At 31.6% G+C, this 9,960-nt stretch overlaps 2 protein-coding genes across 2 annotated transcripts; one reads left to right on the top strand and one right to left on the bottom strand.

The window, feature by feature from the left end:
* Positions 1-3,868: 3,868 nt before the first annotated feature.
* Positions 3,869-6,211, top strand: Unc50 (Unc50 RNA binding protein). Its single transcript, XM_078196033.1, has 7 exons — positions 3,869-4,165; positions 4,247-4,428; positions 4,503-4,654; positions 4,725-4,911; positions 4,999-5,132; positions 5,208-5,309; positions 5,413-6,211. Exons 2-7 carry the CDS (start codon positions 4,337-4,339, stop codon positions 5,547-5,549), a joined length of 804 nt encoding a protein of 267 aa, XP_078052159.1. The 5' UTR covers positions 3,869-4,165; positions 4,247-4,336; the 3' UTR covers positions 5,550-6,211.
* LOC144478266 (uncharacterized) lies at positions 6,036-9,804 on the bottom strand. Its single transcript, XM_078196032.1, has 4 exons — positions 9,361-9,804; positions 7,109-9,246; positions 6,720-7,006; positions 6,036-6,587 (listed from the first exon to the last, which is right to left on the bottom strand). The coding sequence occupies exons 1-4, from the start codon at positions 9,433-9,435 to the stop codon at positions 6,418-6,420; spliced, it is 2,670 nt and encodes an 889-aa protein (XP_078052158.1). The 5' UTR covers positions 9,436-9,804; the 3' UTR covers positions 6,036-6,417.
* Positions 9,805-9,960: the final 156 nt, after the last annotated feature.

Raw genomic sequence — 9,960 nt, 5'->3', positions numbered from 1 at the left:
AACAAAAATGAAAAAACATGTTTTCTCGCAAAAGAGTATTAAATTTATCTTGCTATGCGTCATACAGTTTCACAGGATATATTTTATGTTAGAATTTATCTCACGCAACATCGAATTGTAACATTGTATACATTATTATCCCCGATGCGAAAACATGAATTAATTTCAAACAAGTGATATCACGTTATATATAGACACGTTTAACACAAAAATTGTATGAATAATTTCGATACGAAGTCAAATAATAGAACACTACAAAAGTTTCGTAACAGTTTCGTTACTTGAAAATTCTGCCAATTACCGACGCCTGTACAATTTCATGTAACAAGTATACGCGTACGCAATATACCATTAAACGGTACAACATATAATTTTTATAATACATATCGAATACGACGTGAATCACCAGTAACAATATTGTCACGTATTCGCAATTATGTCATCGTTATAAAAACCGATATCTGTATTTGGGTCCAAGCGTTTGAGACAAACGTGTTCCCGCCGTCGTTTGTGGAAACAATGATCGATTTTTTCCATATAATTTCGCTGATTTCCTCTTGATATTTAACACACGGATCCTTCCTTAACTTTTAAGGGGTTTTGTTTGGAAATAATTAACGATAGCAAAAAACGTGCAATTGATGAACGATATTATACGGTATCGTTTAGATACGTTTAAAGCCTGGCTCGTTTTATGTCACGAATTTCGGTGAGGAAAGGCAGGGTACGAGAACAAATGATTCTCGTGGATCGGTAAAACGCTGCTTCTAAAAAAAACTCTGTAAAGCGTTATAACACATGAATCACATACTGCGAACACAAAACTCGTTGTACGTTCAGTGCCTTTTAAACATATGTATTTCTATGTATGTAAAGATCAATGAATGCTTTTGTATCTACCGATATCTCTTCCGACTACCGCAAAGAAGTTCGACACGATACGACAAAATAATCCGTTAGAGAGAAAAGGTTGTACTCTTCCTACCGGTCAGTACAGAACGATAATTATACAATAAAACCTCGAATCAGATGTTCGCTTATTCTTTGTACATATGAAAGTACATAGAGTAAACGAACCACGGAGTCGAGAGCGTTGTTACATAGTATACATACAATATATGATTCAGCATTAGCATACTTGATTTGAAGTGCATCAGTTTCAAAGGTACACGCATATTTTTATAAATGTCGGTATTGACACGATGATTTTACTGTATATATAGGCCGAGTCCTCCCAAGGCTTGGTGTTAATGCAAATACCTTCCATTGCACTCTGGGAATGCAAATAAAATCCAAGGTAATAATTGTTGGACCGTAAACAGCATAAACGATCGTTCGAGTCTTTAAACGAATCATGCAATGTGCTCGAAATAGTCGAGAATGGTTACGCGGTTTATAGATTCGAAATAGAAAGAAATTTTTGCAAAAAGTATTATTGTTCAGACATCGCGTGGTGTCTATTGCTTTTCTGTATGTGCAGCACTGCAACGGATTCCAAGGTGAACTTAATTTTGTAACACGAGATGTTTGGTCTAAAATTTCTGGTCTCATTAAATCCAATTTTTAACCTCATAGTTAACACAACGACTTAATTATCGATAAAATTTCTTTTTAGAAAAATTGAGAAAGTCGTAGAACTTACGGAATAATTAAATTGTTTATTTTAATTTCGCATTCATCAACATGTCGGACTTGCAACAACGTGTATAATGCCATGTATTTACTATTTATTTTCTTCGTTCAACGTGTCTACCACCGAAAAAGGTACGACAATATATAATCTTTAAGGTTCAGAGTACTTTGTTCCGCATACGATTGTGTCGCTTACCGACGGCTTAGTTTCTTGTAAATCATTCGTTTTTTTCCACAGAGGAACATTCGGTGGAAAACTTTAGTGGTTCGAGGAGAGTTCGAATTGAACGGAGAACCGAGTCCCCCTGCGTTCGCTTAACATCCGAAGTCGTACTAATTTTCTATCTTTCGGTGAATGGAATTAAGTTTGCCTTGAAATACGATCCCGTCTCCTACAGGAAAAATATTGGCACCATGTAACGTCCAAATAAAACAATGTTTTTTAGGAATAGTGTCTTTTTGTTTTCTTTTTTCTGTTCCTTGTAAAATGATCGTTCTCAGACACTCCGGACACATTGCGTGTGTTTCGTAATCTGTGCTGCAACGTGTAATGTATACACAACTGTGGGTTCTTATACCTGAGAAATGCAAAATTCAATTTTACTTTTCCGATTGTTCTACGCGAAAGCGAGAAACGTAAATGATTTCTTCGTCGAGAAGAATCTTCGATCGATATTGTTCAAATATAACAAGGAGAAAACTTGTTTAATTTGTCACCTATTTTTTTTCTCTTAATGTCATAACGCGTACGATGTCAGGTAATGTCATTATGTAATGAAAAGGAACACAGGTTACATGGAAACAATAAAAAAATGATCCGAATATTTTATGAACAAGTGATATCGAATTTCAAACCCTATTAAAAATCTATTAACGACACGCTGAATGTAACTAATAATATTTGCAATTCCAGTCAGAGACTATTGGTCTGTTATACAGTACTACATATACATGCATAAACAAGAAGTGTGCGCGCATGCATACATACATATACACATGTATAGGAAATACGTAAGAACGATGTGTGATTTACGATACATACACATATAGACATTATAATACGATATACATACATACATATATATGTATTTATATTGATATTATATACGTATGTGTATATATATGCATATACATAAATAAATATATTATTGAAAAAAAAAGATAATATATAATATGCATAAGTACATGAGAGCGAATGCATACACACGCGCTACCGCGTGAAATTGTATCGATAAAATATGGCAAAAGGGAATACGCAAAGTTATATGTATTAGCTATACATATTAATTTGTGGTACTGTATGTAAGTTATAATACAACTACACACACATACTTTGTGTCTGATGTGTAAACATTTTCGATGTATCTGTAATCATATATTTGTACATAACAGGTTTGTTTGTTGCGTCCATTATGTGGCTAGAGACTACTTTGTACATAATATAAATACACGATGAATGAATGAATAAATAAATAAATACATAAATAAGGGAACAAGCCTACTATATTTCAGATATATTCAAAATATTATTTTGACCTTGATAGATTAAATTATTTAAATAATTTGATGCATCTGAACGCGGCAAGAATTTGATAAATATTCAAACATAGTATTAGTTTATTATAGGAGCTATCGTTTTTTATATGAATATGTTGCGAGTATAAAAAATATATTTAGTCATAGTTTGATCGCTCAACTACTGTCGAACTTACTTTCTTTTATTAATTGTATTTATGTGTACCGTACCAGCAACACGAACGTAATTGTATAAAATTTATTTCAATGTTCATGTATATATAACAATATTACAACAAAAGATGGATAGTAGAGAATACTGAAAAAATGATGCAATCATATATAGTACAATTAATTAAATTCAGAATTCGAAAAAAAAAATATAAATTGCTAAATTAAGAATATGCTTTACATATTAGAAATCTCATCAATATTCTAATTCTACCAGATTTACATAAAATACTTCACACTTTTTTAATCAAATTTAAGAATTGAATGTTCTTCCATTTTTAAATTAAATCTCATAGAATATTGTCAATTTTGTCGTCCAACTTAAGAAAAAAATCATCTGAAATTTAAAGTAATAAAAAAGATCTCATCTAAAATTGATTTGTTTAGTTTGGAATCAGCTTCATATACACATGCATCTGGATAGTAAACATCTTCCATCTATCCATGTATATATGTATTACACACATGCATGGAACTTGATTCAATGGAATAAAGCCAATGGCATTGCGCTTTCGGTAATCTTGATTTCTGTAGGTGACGGGAGAGTAATGTTTTATACTTTTAGCAGTGTTGCTATAATAATTAAGTATTTACCATATTTAACTACACGAAGGAACAATAAACACTGTTATAAATTATAATTTTCACGATTCAATGATAAATACGTGTATAAACATAACCTACAATAATATATAATACGTCTGTTTGACAGGAATAAAACTTGTCTGTTTTAATCGAAGAAGACTATGAGTAAATGATATTAGTTATTGTGAGAAAAAAGAAATTGGTACATAAATGGTTTAACATTTCTTGATTGTTTATTAACGCAAGGTTAAATGTCTAAAGCAAATTTTTCTCTTTGTCACAGTAATTGCTTTCTTTTTTCATATCGCTCAAAGCCTGCAAAGAAGGTCATCATTATTTGTTAAGTTATTCTTTTACCTAAATAAATACTAAAATGAAGTATTCCACTTCGCCGCCAGTGAGTAGATGTAATTCACCTGGTCCAAGCGAGTTGGGCTCAAATTTGCCAATGCCAATAACTTACAGGTACATGTTAACTTGTCTGATACATGTATTACATTTTTTACAACTATTCTGTCTAATATACGTATGTTTTATAGGCAAGATTGCATGGGAGCTGCAACAAAATGTTATAAATATTTGAGGAAACTATTAAAATTTGAGCAAATGGATTTCGAGTTTGCTCTATGGCAAATGATCTTTTTGTTCATATCACCGCAAAAAGTATACAGAAATTTTCAAAGTAGAAAACGTATGTTATTCTGTTCACAATTTATATATGCTGGTATAACATTGTGAGTAATGATTTGTTTTAATTTTAGAAACCAAATCACAATTTGCAAGAGATGATCCTGCATTTTTAGTACTGCTAATGTGCTGTTTATGCATATCTTCTGTCGGTTTCACAATAGTTTTGGGTCTAGGATTTTTTCAATTCATAAAGCTTCTATTTTATATGATATTCATTGATTATCTTGTGGCTGGTTTAGTAGTGGCCACAACATTCTGGTAAAGTTTACCGATGTGTATAATATCATACTGTAATAATGCTGTTGCATATATGATGACATACATGGTTGATATGACATTTTGCAGGTTTATAACGAATCGTTATTTAAGAGTTGACAGAGTTCAAGATGTAGAATGGGGATATGCATTTGACATTCATTTAAATGCATTTTTTCCACCTTTAGTAATACTTCATATTGTACAACTATTTTTATATAATGGTATGTATGTTTTTTTTATGATCATAACATAATTTGTGGTTTCATAATAGCTTAAAAATATTCATTTACTTGCAGGACTCATAAATTATGACACATTTTCGTCACGATTTGTTGGAAATACAATTTGGCTGATAGCTGTTGGTTACTACATTTATATTACTTTTCTGGGATACACGAGTAAGTAGTAATTTTATATCAAGCATGTTAAACTATATTAAGTGAAACAAATGTTCTATTTCATAATTTACGATATCGTCAAACCATTTTTTGTTTATTTTAGGTATTGAAATACTGAGTAAACCACATGTGATTTTGTCCGCATTACCAATTACATTACTAATGTATATTATGACATTATGTGCAGGTATTAATATTAGTCATTTAGTTATGGAATTCTACCATTATCGAGTTGTTTAAATAAAATTTATTGCTTTACTATTAAATTTTATTTTATGTTATAATATCTTTAAGTTACATTCGAAAACATGTTTTATGGATAACAGGAGAAAGAATGCAACTATTATTTAATGTACAAAATTAGATTCTGTTGTGTGTTAAAAACTTACTAGTATATATTTCTTTATTTCTCAAATATGTAAATGTCACCACCAAATGTTATAATTGTTATTAAAAGCTCTTCGTAGTTTTTTTTTTTATTAATCTTTTATCATATTGAGGCTCATTGCTTCTAAATTCAAATTTAGCCATATAATTTTTATTACAAATTTATTCGCAAGATGTAATTTTATTAATATTAGTTTACATAGAGCATATACTAGGTGAAAAAATAAATCATTGTGTAAAAAGACTTTATATAATTAATTAGCCAAGTTTTGTAGCGCGTTGTTGGAACAGTCTGTCTTTCATCTTAAGATCATTAAATGTATACTTTTTATAGGAACACGAAATATCATATTTATATTTATATTGGTAAAAAATGAAATTATTATTTTCCCAATGTAGGGGACATTCAACTATAAAATAACGATACGCATTATTAGATAAATGATTTGTATGAATTTTGTATATATCATTTTTACGCTGTAAACTACTTCATATACTACTACACTTCTATAATAATTTCTGTCTAATATTAGAGTATAATAAAACGATTGTAAAAATATACGGTAAAGATATCTTATTGAATGTTATTCGTTCTTATTCCTTTGGTTCTTTATAAATAAATATGGAGAAGTGCATTGTTAACGTTGTCATATAATAATAGTAGATAAATTAAACAATATTTCGGAATGATAAGGTATGGATATGTCGATATTGTCGATTTTTATAAAAGTTTAGGCTGTTGTTTTAAAGTTGAAATGTCAAGAATCTTACTAGGACAAGTCGTTCTTGGTGTTTGAGTGAAAGGAAATCGTTGCAATGGAGGACTATTTTTCGTATTGGCATTTTTCATATCAACCTTTGGAGGTGTCTCAACATATCCTTTATCAATATCTGTTGAAAGGAAAGAAGCTATTAATAATAAAATCAGATCTCATTTAGAACATAATTTCTTACATTAATTATAAACAGTGACTGTTTTAGTTTTCCCATTTAATTAGAAATTATGATAATTCATTGTCTCACCTTCTGTTTGAACATTATTCTTCCCAGGAAGTAATTGATATCTCTCTAGATAACGCATTGTAGCAAAAGACATGTTTGTGCCTTGTACATTGCTAAGCATAAGATGTTTTACAGCTGCTGAACCTTGTCTTTGTATGGCTAATTCAGAGAGCTGTTCATCAGTTAAATATTTCAAAGCCAGCGCTTTCATATGCATGCTTGTGTTTGTTTCATTTACAGCACTTGTAGCTTGGGTCATGTTTGCTTGATAATCCAAACGCGGATAGTACGAAGAATCGAACGACATCCTATCAAACAAATTATACAAATTATTGAGCATCATATTAACGATATTATCGAAAGAAATATTAACTGAAAACTCATGTAATAGAAGAATTAATCATACGTACTTATTACTGTTATTTGTAGCTTTATGTTCTTGATTTTCGTTTATGCTAATTCCAAGTTTCTTTAGTTGTTCTAGTGTAGCAACTTTAACGGTATCTAATGCTCTATTTTCGGCCTCGTCTCGTTCATTTTGACTTATTTTTCTTGGATCTTGTTGCTGATCATCTATTACGGGGGAATTCTGCAACAATTGATTCACTTGTCCTAGTACATTATTATAAAAAGTCCATCCTACTTTGGAACTACGTTTAATTTTCTCGCTATCCTCATCACTGGAATATTCCTGCATTTCAACGTGTATGCTAGGATCTGGAGTGGGCGGCCTTTCATTTATATTTAAATCTCCACCATTTAGGATAAGGCTATCTTCAATACAACTGCCACGTTTGGTAACAGTCTCGCCTTCTTTTCGATAATTTTTATAATATTCGGTGGAATTGTTCGTCTTTACAGAATCGCTATCTCTTTGTGTATTAAACTTCATACATTGATTTTGACTGGAAAAAGGATTTGTTTTATGATTGCCATTTTCTTCTGTATTATATTCTGTTAATTTCTTTTGTAATTCTGGTGGTTTGAAAGTTTTATGATTTCTTGTTTCTTTCTCATCATTTCTTTCTAAATGTCTCTGCGCATTTTCGGTTTGATTTATTCTTGCGGTCACGGTTTTACATAACTTAGGAGATTCTATTCTATGATTGCCTATCTCTTTTCGAGGATCCGTATAGGCCTGTTTATCTAAATCTTTCACAGAAATACTCGCATTTAAGTTACTACTTTGCTGTTGACTAGACGACATATAACTCTCAGAATCTTCAACTATATTTTCTAACTGTCCGCTAGGTATTCGATTGAAAGAATTCTTATATCTTCTGAGCGATTCATGTGCGATACCGCTGTCGTGCAGGCTATTACTCAAATTTAAATTTCCTTTTTCTTGTTGGCTCTCATTCTTTTCATAATCGTCGATGTCCACGGTGAAAGGACTATTTTGTACGGTAAATTCAAAGCTAGTCATTACACCGATAGAAACCTTTTGCTCCATAAAAGCTTGTCTCGACTGTGTTTCTGTCAACAACAATTCTGTTTGCTTAACATTTTCAGTGTCATTACAATTATTTGTTTCTCTAGTTTTGGATGGCTCGTATTGACACAGCTGTTGCTTGGAATTCTGCGGAACTCTATTGTAACTAATGGTTTCATTATTTTTAATTAATTGACCGTGCTGTTGTATTTGAGACGAGCAAGAACAATTCTTCCTTTCTTTTAAATTCTCCTCCTGCATTTTCAACAGTCTATCGACTTGTGTTTGCAAAGACTTAATTTGCTCATTTTGGCTAGTTATAATTTGTAATAAATTTTTAACTGTTTCTTGATTATCCATATTAGGAGGAGGATAAGGAGGTGGAAAGGGGTATGCATTTGCATTAAAGTAAGGGTATTGTTGGCTCACATAAGGCGGTAATGGAAACTCATTTCTATTTAAACCATTCGAATTTATGGGAAAATTTTGTATGGCAGCTTCATTGCACGAATCAGCAAATTTTACTTTCTGTTGTTCAAAATTATGTGTTACTAACTTTCCTTCGTATACAAGCGGAGAATGTTCTTTCTCATTGATATCGCAACTATTTAAATATACACGTGGTCCATTTGTTACAGAATCCGTATGTTTTGTTTTATTACTGCTCTCATTATGTCTTTGTTCAACTTGCACTAAATTATCTTCGTAAGTTCTATGACTATGTTTATGTATATTATTGCTTTCTCTATAGATTTCTTTCTCTTTATACCTTGGGCTACTGTTAAAGTCCCTTCTAGGACTACTGTTAAAATCCCTTCTGGAACTACTACTCCTTTCTTGTGATTCCCCTAATCCATTTTCTTCACGATAAAGGTTTGTCTTATAATTCTGAGAATGTTGTGCCTTCGGAGATGTTGTACAATTGAACTGTACAGATGGTACCGGCTTCCCTGAATAGTTTTGTTCCTTCCATGCTGCGTAAGAACCATTATTTTGATGTCTTAAATCTTTAGATCCTGTCTGAGGCGAAGGAAAACCATTTTGATCCACAGTTTTACGGCTTACAGGTATATCAAATATTAAAGAAACTTCAGGAACTGATGGTAACGTGAAACACTAAAAATTCAACCATAAAAAAATATGTTAGATATTTAAAAAATTCACAATCATTGCTTTGAAACTTGCTTGAACTGAATAAAAAAATTAAATTATTTTCGAAAAAACACTTACATCGAATTTAGAAGCTGGTTTCGGGGTGAGTCTCGGTTCAAATTCATCTTCATAATTATTACAAGTTTGATACATATTTCTATCAAAAATAAACAACACTCATTCACAGTGGAATCTCTGTACCCGTTCAACAATATTTACTGTCATTCTCAATTTCAATCAATATCTTGTTAATATAAAAATTTCCAAATGAATTTCTTGTCGTAGAATTTTTTACAGTACTTTAAACAGCAATTCTGTATTTGTCGAAAGCACTGTTTTACCGAAATTAATTTCAAACTATTAATTGGTCAACAAATAATTCGAAATATAGGTGCAGCCAACTTAACGAAATGATTTGAGCAGGCCATCCAGGTGTAATCTCTCGATCCAAGAACCCTAACCGGGGGGCAAGGTGTCTCTTATATCGAGAGAATGCAGCGAATTGCTATGGTCTTATTGGCTGACGATTCACAGCTGAATACACAGTGCTGCCCTCGTTGTCAATGACGAAAAAAGGAAACGAGAGCAGCCATATGTATTCATCCGTGAATCGTCAACCAATGAGAACCCATAGAACTTTCGATTCAAGAGTCCCGTTGTCCCTAGATATGGTTCTTG

This window comes from Augochlora pura, chromosome 2, assembly GCF_028453695.1.
Source record: "Augochlora pura isolate Apur16 chromosome 2, APUR_v2.2.1, whole genome shotgun sequence".
Lineage (NCBI taxonomy): Eukaryota > Metazoa > Arthropoda > Insecta > Hymenoptera > Halictidae > Augochlora > Augochlora pura.
The sequence above is the reverse complement of the archived record's forward strand: the minus strand, read 5'-3'. Positions and strand labels throughout refer to the sequence as shown.

Excerpts from the sequence above, each read along its gene's own strand:
- Unc50 (XM_078196033.1), top strand. The coding sequence starts at position 4,337 with ATGAAGTATTCCACTTCGCCGCCAGTGAGTAGATGTAATTCACCTGGT. Across the intron at positions 4,429-4,502 it reads CCAATGCCAATAACTTACAG|GCAAGATTGCATGGGAGCTG; the intron begins GTACATGTTAAC and ends TATGTTTTATAG. Across the intron at positions 5,310-5,412 it reads TACTTTTCTGGGATACACGA|GTATTGAAATACTGAGTAAA; the intron begins GTAAGTAGTAAT and ends TGTTTATTTTAG.
- LOC144478266 (XM_078196032.1), bottom strand. The coding sequence starts at position 9,435 with ATGTATCAAACTTGTAATAATTATGAAGATGAATTTGAACCGAGACTC. Across the intron at positions 7,007-7,108 it reads GCTACAAATAACAGTAATAA|GATGTCGTTCGATTCTTCGT; the intron begins GTACGTATGATT and ends TTTGTTTGATAG. Across the intron at positions 6,588-6,719 it reads GAATAATGTTCAAACAGAAG|ATATTGATAAAGGATATGTT; the intron begins GTGAGACAATGA and ends TCCTTTCAACAG.